General features: G+C 39.1%; 1 protein-coding gene across 1 annotated transcript in view; it reads left to right on the plus strand.

Moving 5' to 3' along the window:
* The window catches only part of LOC115372472 (VPS10 domain-containing receptor SorCS1-like), a 41,251-nt gene extending 22,786 nt beyond the window's left edge, over nucleotides 1–18,465 (plus strand). The window contains exons 9-27 of the mRNA XM_030070399.1: nucleotides 836–1,015; nucleotides 2,051–2,197; nucleotides 3,217–3,319; nucleotides 3,634–3,710; nucleotides 4,043–4,134; nucleotides 4,294–4,401; nucleotides 4,772–4,889; nucleotides 5,055–5,188; nucleotides 6,206–6,319; nucleotides 6,739–6,910; nucleotides 7,254–7,440; nucleotides 7,714–7,847; nucleotides 8,047–8,170; nucleotides 9,900–10,012; nucleotides 10,918–11,052; nucleotides 13,425–13,524; nucleotides 13,911–14,019; nucleotides 15,093–15,247; nucleotides 17,651–18,465. Coding sequence (XP_029926259.1) covers nucleotides 836–1,015; nucleotides 2,051–2,197; nucleotides 3,217–3,319; nucleotides 3,634–3,710; nucleotides 4,043–4,134; nucleotides 4,294–4,401; nucleotides 4,772–4,889; nucleotides 5,055–5,188; nucleotides 6,206–6,319; nucleotides 6,739–6,910; nucleotides 7,254–7,440; nucleotides 7,714–7,847; nucleotides 8,047–8,170; nucleotides 9,900–10,012; nucleotides 10,918–11,052; nucleotides 13,425–13,524; nucleotides 13,911–14,019; nucleotides 15,093–15,247; nucleotides 17,651–17,709 — 2,361 coding nt within the window. The 3' untranslated portion in view covers nucleotides 17,710–18,465. The remainder of the gene's footprint in view (nucleotides 1–835; nucleotides 1,016–2,050; nucleotides 2,198–3,216; nucleotides 3,320–3,633; nucleotides 3,711–4,042; nucleotides 4,135–4,293; nucleotides 4,402–4,771; nucleotides 4,890–5,054; nucleotides 5,189–6,205; nucleotides 6,320–6,738; nucleotides 6,911–7,253; nucleotides 7,441–7,713; nucleotides 7,848–8,046; nucleotides 8,171–9,899; nucleotides 10,013–10,917; nucleotides 11,053–13,424; nucleotides 13,525–13,910; nucleotides 14,020–15,092; nucleotides 15,248–17,650) is intronic.
* The last annotated feature ends 1,939 nt before the right edge of the window (nucleotides 18,466–20,404 follow it).

Consider the following 20,404-nt stretch of genomic DNA (forward strand, 5'->3'; position numbering starts at 1 on the left):
ATCAGGATATATTTATTTAAAGATTAAATATGCAGTTGGGCAGGTAACAGTCTTCTCCGGTGCTCAACATGAATTTGGTGAGGCAGAAAATGCTTCTGCATCATCATCATCTCTTAGCCACAACACTGTGTTGCACTGTGTGTTGCACTGCATGTGTTACACTGCTAAAAGCACAACAAGATGATCTAGTGATTACAGGGATTATCTCACAACAGAAGGTCCAAGATGCAGTCCCTGTAACAGTCTTGCTCGCATCAATATGTTCATCCATCCATCCATCCAAGGAAACTTTGACAAGGAAAATTGATGGATGAGTGCAATCATCATTGTGTCTTGTCAAAGCTTTCTCAAATAATACAGAGATACCCTATCTCCCCATATGCTCCCTCATTGTAGCTCAATCTGAATGTTAAATAGGACTGCTTGCAAAAATTTAAGTGAGCCTTTTGTCATATTTATAACAAGGCGTGAAATGTCCAAACTCTAATCACTTCTGATCCTGGTGGTGTGATGTTTAGTGGTGATGCATCATTGTCTTGTTATAATTTCTGTGTGGCTGCTGTCGTGGATCTCAGAACAACTAATGTCACAGATAATATCACACTGGCTCTTTGGCTACCGTCACGGATTAAGCATCTTGCTATGCTTCAATGACATCAAATCCATATCAAAGCTGTGTACTGCTGTGCAGATTTGCACTGGTTATCTTGAAAGCACTTATTTAACTACTACTGCTGGACAAAACAGCCAACCAGAACCTTATTGGCTGGTTAGCTGACCAAACTATAGGCGTCATTCTGAGTAACCTGCATGTGCCTTTGAATTTCATGTCCAGGACTTGCAGATAATCAGCACAGATGATAACCAGGTGGTGGCAGCGATTCAGGACTGGCACCAGAATGATTCCTACAACCTGTACATGTCTGAGTCCAGGGGGCTGTTCTTCACACTGGCGTTGGAGAATGTTGTGAGCAGCGGAGGCCCTGAGGGGAATGTCATGATAGACCTCTATGAGGTAGGCAGCAACAGTGCTGTTGGGGTGGTGCTGATGTGTATTAACTTTTTCCCCCATGCTATTCATTCATGCCATGATGAGTTGGACCAACTGCATCACAGGCTTGGTTGTGCAGCTTTTCCAGCTGGGAACAGGGAAAGATCTAGCATCTGAAAAGTTTGTTTGGAGTTTTTCTGCATTCTGTGTTGTGTAGTAGAAGTCTGAACACTGCTAAGAAAGTCTTGTATGCCCTCACCTGAATGGGACAGATGGTGCTACACAGCATTTCAGTTTCTTTCTCTCTCCCTTGTGACATTACACTCACCAAAAGTAAATGATTTAACAGTCGCAGTCTTGATAACCCATTCTTTGGTACATACATGAGTATAGCATGTTAAAGCACAGTTAAAGCACATAGACACAAGGCAGGCCCAGTAGCAGCCTGAACTTAAAGCAGGAGCATATCATATCTGAGTTGACAGATGTGCTATGAGGTAAAATATTATTAAGCTTAGAAAACAGTGACTGCACATGTATGCATCATTCTAGATTATCTTCATCTGCAGCCAGCAGTAAAAGCATCACATTGTTACAATCATACAGCTACAATAGCCATCAGCAATGATTACTCTTACTGCACATTGACCTCTAACCATACAAATTTTGTTGCCAGAAATATTCTACTGCAATGGCTGACCAGGAGATGACATGAAAAGGTCACTCTTCTTTCTTTAGCATAGATTTGTGAACTCTAAATAGGACAGCAATGTGAACTCAAGTGATAGCGGCATGTGAGTGCCTACATCTCCCTGCTCGTGAAATACAAAGAAGTAGAAATGTCTTAGGGCTGCGCCATATGTTGTTTTGATTCTGCAGAGTCCTACAGATGGTCTAAAATAGTGCTCCCTGTCAGAAAAACTATCACTTTCAGACATCTCTTCCTCTCGGAACTAGGCCTTCAGCTTTACTTAAGTTTGAATAATTCACGGTTGTTTTTTTTTCCTCCCCTTTTTGTTATTTTTTCCTCCTCCCTCTCTCTGTCTTTCATGTTTTCAGGTGGCTGGGATTAAAGGGGTGTTCCTGTCAAATAAAGTTGTTGAGAGCCAAGTGAAAACTTACATCACATACAACAAGGGGAGAGACTGGCGTCTTCTGCAGGCTCCCACAACCGATCTCCAGGGAAACAAGGTCTACTGTGAACAGGTAAGTGGGCCACAGACAGTATTGGTTATTCGGTATCTGGTTATCTGCCCACAAGACTGCTGAATTTCATCAAGGTACTGTGGTCCGATCATATTTGCAAATAATTCACTATATTTGTATTCAGCTGCATAAAGTACCAGATAGGTAGGAGTCACAAGAGGACAATTTAGATAGATAAGCTGTCATACATACAGGATGCAGTTATTTTACCCTAATTTGATTATCTAACTTATCTGTCACTTTTGACTTTATTGTAACCATTCTTCTATTCAACAAAATAGTTTAATGCAAAAACATCGGACCTACAAATGTGCAGCAACTTTTTTTGTGAAGCTGTAGATGAAATTACTACCGTCCTGGAATAATAAGGAGAACCACATCATTTAGCAGTGTATTGTCAAGAAGAACGTACTGTATCTATTTTACTATACAGCTACACTCTTTGCAGTGTTGTGGCATCCTGTTCCCAAAATGTTTCATTTTGCAAAGCTAGACTTATTAAATTCCACATTCTAGCCAGTACATATGTGCTAGCCGAATGTAGTAATAATTAAAATACAATATGTTATAATAGGTGAGCCATCTGTATACATGCATTGTAATATGAGCGCCAATAGAGCGAGCATCATTCAACAAGTTTTTAAAGAGTGCCATTAGCATTGGGCAAACTCGACATCTATCTATCTATCTATCTATCTATCTATCTATCTATCTATCTATCTATCTGTAATTAGTGTTCAATAGAAGTATTTATATGATGTACTAATCTTCAGCACTATTTTAGAGACAAGACAACTTTAACTGTTTGGTAATTATTGACTTTAACTGTTTGATAATTATTGGCAAAATGACACCTAACTAATGTTAAATATGTTAAATAATGAAAAAAATTCATCACTTGTTAAGCATGGTTATTAGAAAGTCTTACTAATTTTTTTCCTTTGCAAGTAATACTTGGCCAGGTCTTTCACTTTTATTCTTTCACTAACACCGACCTATACCTTTTCACTGTTTCTCAGCCCTACTGCTCATTACATCTGCACCTCCATGTGTCTGAGAATCCTTATACCTCCGGAAATATTGTCAGCAAAGATTCAGCTCCAGGAATTATAATAGCGTCAGGTGAGGAGATTATTTGATTTGTGCTTCCGTACTGGTTACCACAGGGCTCTTGATCATATCTCCAGCTTCCGCAGTTCTCCCCATGCAAATCCATAGCCTTTGCTCTGTTTTCTGCACTAATACAAGAATGTTTTTTTCTCAACTGAAATCAGCCTGCGGTTGGCATGCCCATGTAGTCCATGTTGCTTGAATGTAAAAATAGCAAAAACATGCATTGTTGTGTTTAATAAAGTGCAGCATTTTGGAATAAAATGTTTACGGGTATACCTTTACATCTGTTTCTGCATCTGTACTTGTGTCCCATCTTTATTCAGGTGTGGTTGGCCCTGAACTGACCAGCACTAATGTCAGTATTTTCATCACATCTGATGCTGGAAACACTTGGAGAGAGGTACAGTACAGTACAATCACTACAAGATATGTGCATCCATGATCTGTAAAAATAAACCAAAGGGACCGTGTGGATTTTTTTTTATTGGCTTACTGTAAGATTTCATAAATCTGCAAGGAGAACAACCTTTTGATGAGGGATGCATAAAAACATAGCTTGACACGGTTGTTTGTTTACAAAACAATTGCTGCGTAGAGTGCTTGTTGTAGTTTTCACCGATTTAGTGTGTAGGTGTAAGCATGCATGTTCCCTGTATTGTAACTAGTGCATTCTTTATGGAGGCTTACATTTATCCCCGGTGTGTGACAGAGTGAACTTGGCTCTGTTTGCAGGTTTTTGAGGAAGAATACAGTGTGTTGTTCCTAAACCAAGGAGGAGCTCTGGTAGCCATCCGACACACGCCTCTGCCTATTAGACACATTTGGTGAGGCTCTCCTAGGATATATCACATCTTATTTTAGAATATATGTGTCTTCAACCCAAAAAGTGAGAGTTTTTTGCTGTGCTGCTTCTTTTTTTTTATTGAATTCCCCTCTGTTTGTTGCTGGTCCTCTCTGTGATCCAACCATTGTGCTCCCCTCAGGCTGAGTTTTGATGAGGGCAGAAACTGGGACAAATATAGCTTCACCTCCTCTCCTCTCTATGTTGATGGGGTGTTGGGGGAGCCTGGAGAGGACACCCTCATAATGACGTAAGCTATAAAGAACTCAAAATTAGGTTTTTCTCGTTTGTTAATTACACTATACCCTGATGAACGTCTAGAATTAACTGAAGTGAACCGTGCAGGGAGAATTTCTATTCTTGATTGGGGAAAATCATGTCGTTGCTGGGTAGCGAAAACCTTGTATTTCCAAAATGTCAGCTTTTCAGAAGCTAATTAAGATGACAGTGTATTTTCATGTTCATCCCATGTGGTTTTTATAAGGTTTCATAAGCTCAAAGGGTTGGAGAATTTTCTCAACCCACAAAGAACCGTGTAATCCTTCAGTTTAAGTGAAAACAGGAAAAACGTTTTGTAGTTTCTTGACTTAAATTACATGTTGTTCTGACTTCACTTGCAGAATATTCGGTCATTTCAGTCATCGTTCTGAGTGGCAGCTTGTCAAAATTGACTTCCGATCCATCTTCAGTCACCGGTGCACATCTGAAGATTATCTGACCTGGCAGCTACACAATGAAGTAAGGAAATCGTGCTGTTACTTTACTAAATGTTGAGAACATGAGCGTTTAGTTTAGTCTTTGATCAAGCTCAGATGAGCATCTTTAAATGTCCTTGCACAATAAATGCAAAATATTGAAAAAAATCATGTTGTTTATCATTGTAATATGCATTATTCATCACAGGGCGAAGTGTGCATCATGGGAGTAAAGAGAATCTTCCAAAAGCTGAAAACAAATGCTCGATGTGTCAAGACCAGAGATCAGCATATCTCCCAAATGTCAGACCCTTGCCCATGCACAGAGGCAGATTTTGAGTGGTGAGTGCACTCCTCTGCAGCTACTAGTTTCACTTCATTTAATTCAAATCCAAGCATCATTTTATCAGTCTGCGCAGACCGAATTTGGGAAGTTAATGAGACACAGCCAGTACATGTGAAGAGTTCAGCTTCAAAACTTTATATTTCCTAAGAAAAATCTCTGTTTGTACATGCTGTCCTTTTTCAGCAAAGGATTTGAAATATCCATTGTACTGCAACAACATGCCATCACTATTTTATTGAGTTATCTATTCATTTTTGCTCTAAATTATTTTGCATCAACAGATGTCACGCCTTTCAAATTGGGAATATCTAATTCAGAGATGAAACTCTTCACATCAGCCATACCACCCTAAACAGAAAATATACAGGACAACTTATTAGATCTGGGACGCACAGATGCTGCACTGCTGTATTTACATCAAATGTATGCATTTGCATAATGACTGAACACTAATTGCTCATACCATTATACATTACTTATGCATTTCCAACACTAGGTCCTCATGTTAGGATCACCACACTGCAGTCCTTGAAGGACAGTGTTTCCTGCTTTCTCTGATGTTTGTGACCTCACCAGTGGGAAATAAACGGCACTGACTGGTGACATGCACTTGCCCGTGTTTATCAAGCTTATCACCACTTTATTTCTTAAAGGCCTCATAAATTTTCCAGCTCTGAGTCCCTCTGATTACAAGGCTGTGATGAAAGGAAATTTATGCTGGATCTCTCCAGGACAAATGAGGGGAGACTTTTCCAGTTATTATAGTTTGCACAATGCCTCTTCTGTCTCTGATGTTTGGAGGAGTTTGATTCATGTGACATCACATCTCAAATGTTGTGGGTTGCTGTACTGTAAAAACCCTTCTCTAGTCACAATAGTTTTTTTGTTTCATTATGATTTTGTTTGAGTTGAGTTTTGATATTTGGTATTTTACAATAATTTTACAATAATCTTTTAACAGCCCGCTGTGTCTTTCTTTGTACTTTTCTTTGCTTTGTCTCCAACTCAAACAGCGACTATGGGTTTGAGAGGCAAAGTGACGGGAGCTGCACGCCAGCGTTTTGGTTCGTTCCATCAACGGCATCTAGAGACTGTATCACCGGGGATAGTTTCCTCAATACAACAGGGTATTTCATATTCATGCGTAAAGGATATAGTGGGTGCAGAAATGCCTTAAAACAATCAATTACAACTCCTGTGAAATTCAGGGACCTGTCACTCTGTGGGAAAAAAAATGGTTGGAAAGGTTTCATAACCTTCAAACAGATGAAAAATTAGAGATGACAAATGTGCATGCAGATTTATTACTTAATGTTATACCTTTTTTGGGTGTCTGCATGTTTTTTTTTTTTTTTTTTTCATACAATACATGCATTTAGGTGTCAGTGCATCCTCATACTTGACTTAGTGTGTGTGTCTCTGCAGGTTCCACTTCAGCATACTGTGTCTATTTCTACATTGTAGCATGTCTTTATTTCTGCAGTGTGCTATGTCTTTATTTCTAGTATGCAGGTCTCACCTGTGTCTTTTTTGGTCTGTATTACAGATATCGCAGGGCACTGTCCAATAACTGCACTGCTGGAACCTTGTTGAAGTACAGCCCGAGGCGACAGAAATGTCCCAGTCAGGCTCCCAGGGGCCTCCAGCTCCTCACGAGTGAAGGAACGCTGGTAGCAACACTGGGAAAGAATGTCACCTTCTTGGTTTTCCTGGAAGAGGTGCTGCCTTAACTTAATTACCATAGCAACTGTAGAGGGTATTATATGGTGATGCAGGTGTCATGTTTCCAACGTCTTTATTTATTTGTGCCTGGTGTGTTACGTGTATAACAAGATGCTGTCAGAGTATGTCGCACGAAGCCTAGAGAACCAGCATATCCAATAAAAATGCAGTGGCATGATTCACCACTTGATGTGATTCTCATTGATACTATGGAAGAGGAGCTCCCTCGGGTGTCAGCAGGAAAAGCTCTGCTTTTTGGTGGAAACTGAGGAATGGAACACCACTGTAAGGACACTGAAAAACAACTGTGACAGTGTTTTGTCTATTTTCTGATTGTAGGGTCTCGGTTCAACAACAAGCATAACTGTGGACTTTGGTGACGGCACGGCTATATCCTATGTCAACATCAGTTCCATTGAGGATGGGGTCAAGCATGTGTACAGTAAGGTGGGCATCTACCAAGTATCTGCCACAGCGCGCAACACGCTGGGCTTCGACTGGGTGATCCTCTACCTCCATGTCTCCCGTAAGTCCAGGAAAACACTGCAGCTGCTCCCAGAGTATAAACAATGACACATTTTTAATATTTTTTTGTGTCGTTATTAGGAAATCTTGTTCTTATTAAATTAAATATATCTTCTATTATTAATTCTGTCTATCTAAACTACTCCTACCTATCTATCTAGAGCACTTTATACAGCTGTGTGTAAACATACTAACAAAACTTTTGGCACTGGCTTTCATTTTGTAACATTACTGCGACATGTGAACTTAAACGTCTTGTGTTTTGCCTCTGAAGGTCGACTTGAACAGGTCCAGCTCTTAGCTCCCTCTGTGGTTGTCAAAAACAAAGCAGTTAACCTCACAACAGTGCTGCGCCCCAGCCATGTAGGAACAGTCACCTATTACTGGTGGTTTGACAACAAAACTGAGGTCAGCCCTACTTTCTATTTATCTACCAATTCCCTGTTCATTAAATGACATACCGCATTTGCAAGCTTCTTACGTCATTCGTTATTTTATTATTATCACTTTTCAATTTTTTTTCTTTGTTTCTCTTTTTTGTTCTTTCTTTCTTGGTTTCTTTGTCTCCCTCTCTCTCACTCTCTCTCTCTCTCTCTCTGCTCATTAGCCGGTGGTGACATTGGAAGGAGGAATGTCCTTCACTTTCTCCAAAGAGGGAAGTCACACTGTTACTGTTCAGGCTTCAGTTGGCAATACTGTGCATCAGGACAAGAGGACCCTAGTAGTATATGGTGAGGCATATTTGGCCAATTTGCATACCGCAGAATAGTAAGGAGTTACTTTTATAGTTTTATTCTAAAATTGGGGCAATAGAAAGTTTTCAAACTTGTCAAAAGATTTGAAAGTGAGAAAAAGTTGTCATTTTCTCCTTTCATTTACAATGTCATTTTTCATTCTTTCAAATCTTTTTGGCCCCATCCTGGTGTGGGTGGGTGTCGAGGAAAGGGATGTGGTGAGGATGCACTGTGACAGGTGAGTGACAGGTCGATTACATCAGTCCTCAATGGATGGAGATGGACAAACATGATGCCGAGCCACGACAACAAACAGTGAAAATTGACAGAGTACTTTTCTAACATAATAAAATTTTAATAAATATAGATTATACAAAGGAAAAATCTCCACATATACTGTTCCACAGCATGCCACACTGTATTTTGCTGCGCTTTCAGCCATCATCAGAGCAAAGTGAACTGTACAACAGACAGACACTGGAGAAGTGTGACACACATGTGGTCGCAATGATGTCATCAAACTATTCAACCAATGAACATTTGCGTTATTCACCCTGGCACCATGTTTGGCATGATGTCTGACGGCTTGAGGGGAATTAGATGGGAAAGTGCCATAGACTCCAATTTTAAAATTCTGCTATACTATTTCAAGTGTATTATTGAATGAAATGACATAGAGATCACACTCCCATAACTCCAAAGCCTCTTATTAAAAGCCCTTGTTAAAAGACTTTAAATTTGTTTAACCATCGCTGTTTTCATGATATGAAATGAATTGAGGTGAATGGCTGCTTTGCTGATTGACTTTGATTTGCTCTAAAGCAATAAAACAACAGTAAGAACATAACTCAGCCATGGGAAATGTGTTTTTGTAGCAACAGAGATGATTTCCAGCTGTGACTGTGTTAGTTACTACCACTCTTAAAATAGTATTTTATAGCGTATTTTAACATCTAATCGCCCCAATGACAGTCAGTTAGCTAAATATGGTGGTGAGGTGAATAAGGTCATCCACTCAATTAGCAAACAGGAAGTGGAGGAAACACATAGCAGGAAGATAAGAAAATATATATACATCATGAGATACCAAGCATGGCATCGTCATTTGAGTCATATATACTGGTGATAAGTAACATCCAAAAAAAAGAAAGAAAGAAAGAAAGAAAAAATCAAAGTGGAAAAAAAAAAAATGCTGGGAAGAAACTTAAGATGTGTAGATAACTAGCCTCACCAATAAAGATACCTTGTAAAATTCAATAAGTAATTGATTATATCTACATCTATGTATTTTTTCAAATCTGGCCAGCTTGTAAGGTAAACTGATTTTAAACCCACTTTTAAACAACTGCATCATGGGAGGTCATCTTCAGGATTTTTTGATACACAGAAAGGAGAGAAGGAGAAGAAAAAAGAAGGGAAAGACACAATGGACTGCATTTTTTCAGCTCTTTTTCTAGTCTATCGACCACTCAAAGCACTTTACAATGTATGCCTTACATTCGCCCATTCTCACACACATTCACACACTGATGACAGAGGCTATGCAAGGTGCCAAGCTGCCCAACAGGCGGTCAGGGGTTCAGTGTCTTGCTCAAGGACACTTTGACACACTGTGGAGAAAAATCTTGATAACTGAGCTTGATTGTTTTGGAGAATTACAGTGCATCATCCCCTGAATATAAGTTACACTGATGAGGTATGAATTAGATCTCTGTCTGCCTTTCAGAATATTTCCGGTCACATGTTTTGGCCTTCTCTTCTAATTTGGATGAGCTGAACCCTGGGGTGGCTGAGTGGAGAGAGGACATCAGCAGAGTGGTGAAGAACTGCATGGTTCAGGTCAGTTTTCTAGCTGCTAGCTGGTTTTATAAATATGATGAGATGAAATCAAGGATTGAATGTACTCAAGTCCAGAAGACCACAATAAAATTAAGGCAAGTAAGGACAATGTCTCACTAGCCTGGAGTGACAAAATCGAGGCCCTTGTCAATAAAATTTCCTATTCTTGGTTATCCTTCAGTTGCAATATGGCTTAAGTGTTGTTCTTCACTACTTGCATTATCTTTAACCTCTTGTTGTGTGATGACATAGTAACATGGTTTATGTGCACACTCTGACATAACACAACATCACATATGATCATTAGCAGTACAAGCTTTAATTGAACTTGTCAAAACACTGAGCGGCAGTAAAAGCGCAGCTATGATGGCTGCTGTGTCCTCTCTAGGGATCTGTGTGCCGTAGCCTTAAGAAAACACCAAAACCTCAAGTGGAGGGAACTTTGTGGTGAAATGCCTCTGGTTTCCTTTCACAGACTGTGTGGGAATGTCAGAAAAACAGCAGGTTATGTAAAAGACCTGGATACTGAGCTCTATATATATCCTACAGTAGCCCTCAGTATGAAACATTCACTTTGACCTTCTGTCTTGTCAGATATTACCATGGTTTACACCAGGAAACTGACAGGAGACCTCTGGTTACGGCACAAATGCACTTAAAAGCCCTGCCCTTTACCAAAGACTGTCAAATTGAACTTGCATGTTTCAGCTGATCTGTGCATTATATCGTGACAGTGACTGGTACTTAGGCAAATGATATCTGAAGCAGAAAGCCAACACTATTTAGTCTTTCATATTGTTAGCCCCAAAAGAATCATATTTCAGGGTCAGGGCACAGAGGGCTCAGTAAAAACAGTGTGAACTAAGGTGGTTTCTAATGATGTTTTTTTGTTGTTATTGCTAAAGGTCACAGGAATCAGTGAAGATCAACTTCTGGTCACAGTGCTTCCAGGTTTACCCACCTCAGCAGAGATTTTTATTGTGCCCGAGAAGAGGTCAAGAGAGGGAGGCATTGATGAAAAGCTGGCACACCTAGATCAGGTATGAATCAAGAAATCTCTGCAGTGGACCCAGACACTTTCCCAGTGCAATGTTGTTTGGTGTGATAATTAAATGTGCACAAAAGTAAGCCAAACAGTGTGCTGATAGTTATGAGATTGTCTCTTTGGATTGTCATACAATATTGCTGAGTTTCTTGGTTAAGATTAATGGAATTATTAATGAAAGAGCATATATTTTTTGATTATGTTGTGATTTATCATCTTTATCTTACCTGGGAATTATAGCTGCTGTAATTTAAGTACTAAAGTATAGAAGTATATCTGTGCCGATGTTGCACAGATAGCTATTCTCTTGTTTCTGACTTCTTGGAAAGAAAGCTTGGTCTGACTGCCTCTGTTGTCATGCCAAAGCATTTCACTTAACCACTGAAAATCACGCAGTTTACCATGTGGATGTGTATCCTTGCTCATTACCTCAAGTGATGAAAAAACATGGAGAAAAGAGGGAAGTGTTTACTGTAGCCCTGTTTTGGTTTACAAAGGAACAGGAACACAATATGACAGATCATGTCATGTAACTCCACAAGACTAAACTGCTCAGTATGGACATTGTTCACAAATAAACAACATATCTACTCTCATATTCACTGTTGCGCTCTTGTTTATAGAGTTTGCCCCTGCTTATTTCCCTTTGTTATCAACGAATCAACTGAGAAATTATAGTCCTACCAATTTAAATTATTTTCATGGTGTTATAATGGTTTAATCATGCAATAGCAACTTAAAATGTTAATTTTGGTTTGTTTATTCAGCCACCTAACAAGAAAACACATTTTTCCTTGATTTCACTCATTATAAAAGCAATTCTTGTTTTAGTAATGAGTTTTTTTCTCTTCATTGCTTTATTTGCACACACTAAGAAATTTGATGCTCCTGCACATGCACAATATCTTTCAATTCTCTAGAGGAGCAACACATAACTTAAACACTAGAGGGCAATCTCTTCCCATCTTCATGTAATTTAATGCAGCAGCCCAGCATCCATCACCGCACTGAGCCATTATTACACAGACAACATCACAGCGCACCTCACAGCCTCACTGACACCTCTGAGAAGTTGTGAGGCTTGCATAAACTTTTGCTCAATCATATCAGCCATAATCGTTTCAGTTTCAAATTATGCTTTATGTTTATTGCGCTCTCAGGTTTTTGCAACGTTAGGATTCCTGGATATTCTGTCAGTGCTGTCATTGTTTATATATTCCTGTGCCTTAGAAAGCTATGAAATATTTATGCGAAACAATAAAACAGGGCTGTTGTTGAACTACTGTGTAGACAGGCTCATTTGTTCATCATAACAGATAGGACGTCGTCGTATCACAAGTAAACATAATTTCACTGGCTCACAGCGAGTCTTGAACTAAGTTAATAGGTCTTTAATTACATTGATGCATCATATAATTGGCACCATCTAGAAAAGAGACAAACTGTGGGGCAGGCTGCCTGGATTGGGAATTAAAGAGATGTATTTATCTAAAGCCTGTCTGATTACCTGGCAGAACCTCACAGACAATAGGGTAATAAATCTTCAGTTCACTGTTCCTCATCTCCAATGAGCTGGTGTACAATGTGTATGCATAGAGCAAGTGTGTGCACACATGCGCGTGTATGTGTGTGTGTGTGTGTGTGTGTGTGTGGAGCAGCTTATTAAAATGTGTAATAGATTTACTGACCCTGATATGCCACTAGAATAAAAAGTAATTATTCATACTGTGTAGAGCAGTCTAATTTTAACCAGTGGAAAGATTTTAGAAAGAGCGAGATGGAATTAGTGAGGCATGGCTAAGGACTCAAATGGGCTCTGGGAAGGCATTTTGGTCTCTTGTTAAATGACTGCTTCATCTAGGTGTGAAAAGCAGGGGAACTCGGGGCACTTCGGGGAAAAAAATTAAAACAGCAATTTTATGATATTAGAACATGCTTTGATTTCCAATACTTTCTGCATCGCTGAACTTTTAAATCACTTAATGTGTGTGTGTGTTTTTTTTAATAAGTATATCAAAGAAACATAGGTGAAAGAGTCCCCTTTTTCACTGAAATAGCGACAGATTCATTTTTTTTTAAATGTCACTACCTTTTCCACCCCATAAGCAGAATGCCCTTTTACCTGATAGGGTTTCCATCGTCATTATAAGCCTGTCAGGTTAGGTATTCTGTACGGCAGGAATTGAATTACGGTTTGGTTTTCCATGTCATATCAACATTTGCTCCTATTTAGAATGAAGCAAAAATTCTGATTCATAATTCAGGCAAGTGGATGAAATGACTGAGGTTGAAATATTGATGACCGTGGAATATTGCTGCACTGCCGCTGCTAACAGAAGCTCATTTGCTCTCTCACTCCCGTCATAGCTTTCTCAGGTCCTGCTAAGTGCTCTGAACCAGGACCTCATCCAGTTCACACTCAAACCAGGGGTGCAGGTGAATGTGTATGCCACCCGTTTGTCTCCAGGTGAGTCCACTGCCTTGCCCAGAGATTGCTGCAAATGAACCGCTCTAAAATGGCTATTCTGTCCATTTGCAGAAAAGTGGAATATTTTAGGTAGTTGTCTCAGCTGTGTATCTTTCTGTGAGACCAGTCCATGTAATTCTTCCTCCTGGGAGATGAAGCATGCATTTGACATTTCTCATTTACCAGAATAATAATCCGAATTCTCTAGTTTTGTCAGTGCATAAAACATATGTGACATTCTCATAACACATACATGTGAAAATCCTTGCCATATAATGTACCATGCATGTGTAAATCCTTATTAAAATTCATATTAATGCAACACACATATGTATAAACAGTATATCCCTGTGTTTGAATTCTTTTTCTCTCTTTCCCTCCCAAAGCTCCTCTTGTGGACAGCAGTGATAATGGCCACAACGGTGCTGCAGTCATCATGCTAGTGTCAGTCGTACTGATGGGCTTGGCAGTATTTGTAATATACAAGTTTAAAAGGTAGAGTATCCTGACTATAATACACTGCAGCTACACATAGTGTGCAGCCAAAAGGGAAACTCCTAGGAAGAATCGGTGAAAACCAATCGGTAAATTTTCAGACCCACATCACTGCAAATATCGATGATAAAATAGATTTTTTTTTTTTTTTTTTTTTTTTTTTTTTTTTACATAATTGCCCAAGTTAAAGTCTGCCCCATTATCTTGCAGTAAGCACCCCATTCCTGAAGTCCTAAAACTTTCCAAAAGTATTCAGACTCAATATATTTTTGACTTATGGACATCTGCGACACAATAATAGCCCAAGGAATAAGACAATTCCCCTCTGTCTCAATCTGCAGAATATTACTGGGAATGACAGTCTAATCAATTCTCCCAGAGTGCTGAATGGGTGTCAGAGTCCTGCAGTTATCAATATTCATCTATCTGACAATGTGAGGGTTGACCTTTCGGAAATGCTAAACACAGCCATTCAAGGTGAGGCGTAGTCTGCAGAATGGCAAGAAAGGTTGAAGAGATAAGTCCTGAGACAACATATATTATACAGTGCAGTTCATATGACATACAGTAAATAGCATCCTGTACCACATTGAGCCGCCTCTGTATTCCTGCGAAATGTTTTATTTCCACAGTAGTTTGTCGCATCGTAACTCATTTGGAAGTAAAATGTGAAACTTTCAGGATTGTAGATTTTAGTGAATACGTAAAAAACTACAGCTGTAGTAAATAAATGTGGAGTTTCAAAGTCTGTTTTAAATGTCACAGCACCAGCTCCAGTGCAAAAGGGAATGTGAAATTATCGGTGGAAGATTTTAGTCTTAAGCAGAATTGGGGTGCATCTGAGGGAATGAAAAATTGATTGAAAACTGAGGTGAACAATATGAATGTAAGAGTGCAATGCCCAGTGGAATGCAAAATGCCCTAGTTTCCAGCTTTCAAGCAATCTTTGCTATCCCTGACAGTTAAAAATAGTCTATCACACACATTATGCTTACTGAAAAGCATTAGTGAAACAGACCTGATGCTATGTCTCCAGTCCATTTACTTACCTTTTGGAATTTTGACTTTTGCAGGAAGATCCCTGGCGTCAATACATACACAGCGGAGCAGCCGGACAAAGAGCAAGAGGTGATTCCTACAGTGACCTCTATAGCCGTCCCAAACCCCGAGGAGGACATCACAACCTCACTGGAGCACGTGGATGTAAAGTTGGACTCACAAAGCAGAGGTATAATAGGCTCCAATGAGTCTTCAAGAGTTAATTCAGAATTTTTTCCAGCTTCTGATGGACATTGAGGTTATATTCTTCATTATTCTATTATGTTGTGTTTTTACACATATAAGAGGTCCAAAAAATAAGAGAAACATCACAGGAAAAAGGACTTTAACCTTGAAGGTGCTAAATCACCATTACAGAGGCAGCTGCTCAGATAAGTCATATGTCGAATGACAATTAGCAGTATGTGTCAGCTTCCAAGGGGGCATTAAAGAATCTATAACCTTTATTGACCTCTATTGGCAACCACTAGGAATTGCAATAACATCAACAGAATTGACCTCCACCTACACAAGTCACTAGGATAGCTACCACCCCCACTCCCCTTGTGACAATAAGTTATGAAAGCCCGTAGCTCATAATCATGTGTGTTTGGGTATGGAAGCCTGTACATTGCTTAGAGCCCCATCTTCCATCATCAAGCAATTTTAAAATGCAGGAAGAGGACATTGTGAGTGTCTTGACGTGGGGAGTTTTTGATCCAACACAGAGTACAGACGAGACAGTGAGTTTTGAAAGCTGGAAATCTCAGCACCTGTCAGAGTAATTGTTGAGTCATCGGTAAAAAAAAAAAAAAAAAAATCAACTTACTGAACCCTTAAGAGATCTGGCAATCACTTCTTTCATGTATGAGTTTTCAAAGCAGTACAAAGGAAGCCAAGTTCAAGTTGCAAAGGGGCCGAAGTCTGTGCATTAGTCACATATACTGTTAAAGTATTTATTATGGCAAGGAGAATAGTCTTAAAAATCATGACAGCATATTCCAAACAGTGACAAACTACAGTGTCCAAGGATAAATAGTTGTCACAAGTTTGATTTCATTGAAAGGGCTAGATGGACCTTTCACAGGATATTTGCTCAATGCCACAAAATTATGGTCTTAAAAATGACCGCATAATCGGATCAAAAACTATGTGAAATAGTACTGTCAATGGGGAAAAGAATTCAAGGCCAGTGCAGTCATCCTTTTCCTGCTTTCAGGTGGGATTATGTTCTTTGGTGAAATCCAAAAGATGCCTTCAGCCCACAATGTCTGTGGCCACCTGGAAATATGGTGATGGGTCTGTAATAGTATGAGCAGACATCATAGGGCCATTACAAGGTTGAAATTTTGGAGAGAGAGTTGGAAAAGATACTTTCACTGTTGGTGAGTCATGGAGAAGTTCAGACACAATGTAATGTCTATTAACTCAGTTTATCTTTGAGAGCTAAAAGATATATATAATAATTACAAAAAATTAGGACTCAGGTAGCCTAATGCCCATAAGCCTATTATTATGGTATTAGTATAGCACTAGTAGTAGTATTATGAAAGCTGTATTAAATCAACAATAATTAACAATAATTAAATTACAATAACAACAATGATTAAATTAATCTTGACCATGACTGAAGTCAAAGCATTTTTCAGTCAGTGCTTCAACAACATAATGAAAAGGCTGCAGCACGGAGAAATAATTAATCTTATGGATCTTATGGATGAATGATTGCAGCACTGTCTAATCCTCCCAGTCACTAGTCCTGAAGTCATGGTTGTATCTCATTAACAGGAGCTTTTTCTCAACACTTGTCTGTCAACCATAGCAAGTAATGTACATCATTTACAACAATATCTGTAGTAATATTAGTTTTAAACAGTAACTCACTGCACTACTGCATAACTCAGATAAGTAACAATATTTCTGAACACATTAATTTACGCTACTCAAAGTGAAATGCCTTCCACTGCCTTGCAAGTCGTCATCTAAACATTGTTATAGATTTTTATGGAGTTCTGAAGCAGAGGATGCAAAGTGGATTTCCTTTTTTATCACTCTTAGAATTGGAGGTTCCCTTTCTTGAGGAAAGGTCTAATACCCCACTACACACAAGTAAGGACAGTTACGACAGCATTCAAAGGAGGATTGAAGCTGATTGAAAGCCAAAAGGTGGCCCTACTCCTTATTATATGGTTAATATTCATAAATGGTTATGTTGTTGTTACCTTCACCCCCCCCCCAGCCTGCCAAGTATTATTTCACTTCATGCTTTTTGGCTACCTGCTTTTGTAATGGTATGGTGTTAGTATTCACAAGTAAGTGAAGAGCAATAAAGTAGATGTCGAAACAATGAAAATGTCGAGGGGAGTGCTTTGACCCTCTAAATTAATTAGCGCATCAGGAAAGTACCAGAGTGGTGAAAGCATTTTCATCAAGAAATATTTAAGAAGTTCTGGTTTGATTTACCGCTATCCACAACTAAACAATCTAGCGACTACCATCCAAGACAAATGTGTTTGCATGCAAAAATACACCCTTATGCAAATTGCAACATAAAATCCCTGCTCTGTCTCTTTTCTTACTTCTCCCTTGCCAGGCTACCTGCCATCTCACACAGACATCAAGCTCTCTGATGAAGCGCCCCATGTGTTTTAATGTTGAGAGTCTATGACCGACTCGAAAGCAATACATCTTCTTTGGCAGTTACTTCCAGCAAGCTATGAAACCATGGTCTCAATGAATGGTCTCGAGTGTTTTGCTACCCATGCATGGATGGACCAGTTCACACTGTGCTGCCTAATCCCTCTGAGGAGACTGTACAGATTTATACTTGCCTCTTGAAAATGGGACATTTTTTGACTGAAAATACTTGTATTTTTGCAAGGACATTGATCTTTTTATGTAAATAATGTACATACAGATTGGAAGAAGCTAAAGTTATTTGTCTCAGCTGGTTACAGCGGCTCAAAGAAATCACAACAATGGAACAGAAGAGATGTTTAATAATGTTTCAAAGTATTCTCCTATCTCTGGTCTTGGGCTTGTGTTTGTGAAGTGTACTTAGTTTAACTACGTGGAAATAGCTTATCTGAGTAAGACAGGGAGGGAACCAGATTCATTAAGCTTTGTACAATCAGTAAATCTTATCACACAAGATTTTCATCAAATGAAAGCTTGCAATATCCAGGAGATGAAGGAGGGCTCTATCTCTATCCCAGATCTGTGTTTTCCATCAAGCCTGTCCCATTGGAACCAAAAATGTTATGTCATAACAAAAATAAGAACCGATGATCACAGTGGACACAGATAAGTACAGTATATAGATGACCAGCTGAGTAGTCCCACATGTGTAGGGGTCTCAAAACAGTCATTTGAACTAACCATAACATCATAAATGTAAAGCTTACTCTTGAAAAAAAAAATGTATCTTATATGTCCATATCCACTATCATATGTGGATCATTCGCTTATATTTCATTGGCCTCTCTGGCACAGCTTATGTTTGGTTGTTTCAGAGTTAGTAGTTTCCTATGGTTTCCTAGAACACTCCTTGCATATATCTGAGAAGACAGTAAAATGTCACTTTTCTGAATATGTCCTGTCTTATGAGCAGCCTGCACTTGCTGTACTGCAGTAAAAAGTGCACACTTGCCATGTATGTTTATATTTAGCAGTTTCTCAAGACTTTTTATATACCATAGCCCATTTGCCATGTCACTATACTGACACAACACATGTCTACATGGCACCAAAAGGAGAGAAAGACTCTCATAAGAAAGACTTATGCTTTTTTTTTTTTTTTTTTTTGAGGTTTCTTTCAGCTGAGGTGAAGGTCTCAATCTAAAGGTTTTTCAAAGATAAACAGTTTTGCCGATGCAGCTATGGCACCTTCTTCGAGGACGTGCCCTGGCACTGAAACCCCATTTGGGTTTGAAAGAAATATAGGCGCATGTTTTTTAAGTGTTAGTCTGGACTGTTTATCTGCCGTGATAATACCAGCCTCTTTTCACCGGCGCTTCCTCAGTTTACAGTCATACAGAGGACATAGCCTTGAATTTGTTCTAGGTTTGCCTCCAAGGACTCAATAGGCATAAGGCTGCAGATCTGTTCGTCTCCTTCGCTGCAAGGGACACAGAGATAGAGAAGACATATCTCCTGTCAACAAGGCTCAGCCTACGCGCAGAGCTTTGGTCAGCTGTTGTCTCTTTGGGATAAGTGCTTAAGTTCTTCTTCATCAAACTTTTCTTTTTAAGTGTTGTCAGCATCATGTGTCAGTAAGACAAATTGACTAGAGGCTTCTCCATACTTCTTCCCTCCAATCCTCAGATTGAGCCTGAAGTATAAATAAACTCGTACGCCTCATCAGACAAACGCTGTCTCTCAAGACCAATATCAGAAGAAATGTTTTTATTCTGTGCTTGATATTTATACAACAAATTTTGTTAAGCTTAATTAAGCAATCTGTGAATAAGACTGTGTACATATTTGCATGATGTTTTTCTTCTCCCTTAAGAAGATACTTACAGTAAGTCTTTATTAGGAGAAATGAAATGTTAGAAATGTGAAAACTGCAGTAATTTACATTTGCCAGAGGCTAAACAATTCAATTCATTACAAGTGATGTGAGTATTCTGTGGGTTGTTATTGTGTTTTTGGTTCTACATCTTGCTAACATCAGGTGCGGAATAAAGCAGAAACACAACTTAAGATTGTGCAGTACTGCTTGGTTGTTAAACATACTCTTTTAGCACCATGACCAATCCATTCTTGAAGCTTTCTGTCTGTTCGAATCTATGCAATTGACTGCAGCCTCAGTTGTGTTAAACCTTTGATTTAACTCAATCAACAGATTTCATGAAGGATAAAGTTGGGCATCTAGATTTGTCTCAGGCGACAATGAATTGGTCAGCTAGATGAAATGGAAGGAAAAGAAAATTGCAGATTTGACTGACAGGGGTACTCTCAATTTGTCTAATTCATTGCTTTTCCTAGTTTGTAACAAGTGTTACTTAGCATACCCAAACTTTCAGTGCAGCCATTTGCATGATAAACCAGGGCCGATTGGGAGGACAATGAAAAGCTCCAAGTAGCCTGGAGTGATTCTAATGGGCTAGTTCCTTGGCTCTCCCACTGTGCAACAAATTAATTATCCCTCTCTCCAGGAAATCAACACATACACACACAATCAAGGAAGATTTTCACAGACAGGGTTGCACCTTGAATGAAAAATGTCCCACAACAATAGCCCTCAGCAATATTGTGTTAGCCGCAGTGTGAAATTGATGAGCATGTTTCCTTTCATTGAGTGCTACATTATAGTGTCTGGCTGCAACGAATCATCCATTAGTGA

The sequence above is a fragment of the Myripristis murdjan genome, chromosome 15 (genome assembly GCF_902150065.1).
Source record: "Myripristis murdjan chromosome 15, fMyrMur1.1, whole genome shotgun sequence".
Taxonomy (NCBI): Eukaryota; Metazoa; Chordata; class Actinopteri; order Holocentriformes; family Holocentridae; genus Myripristis; species Myripristis murdjan.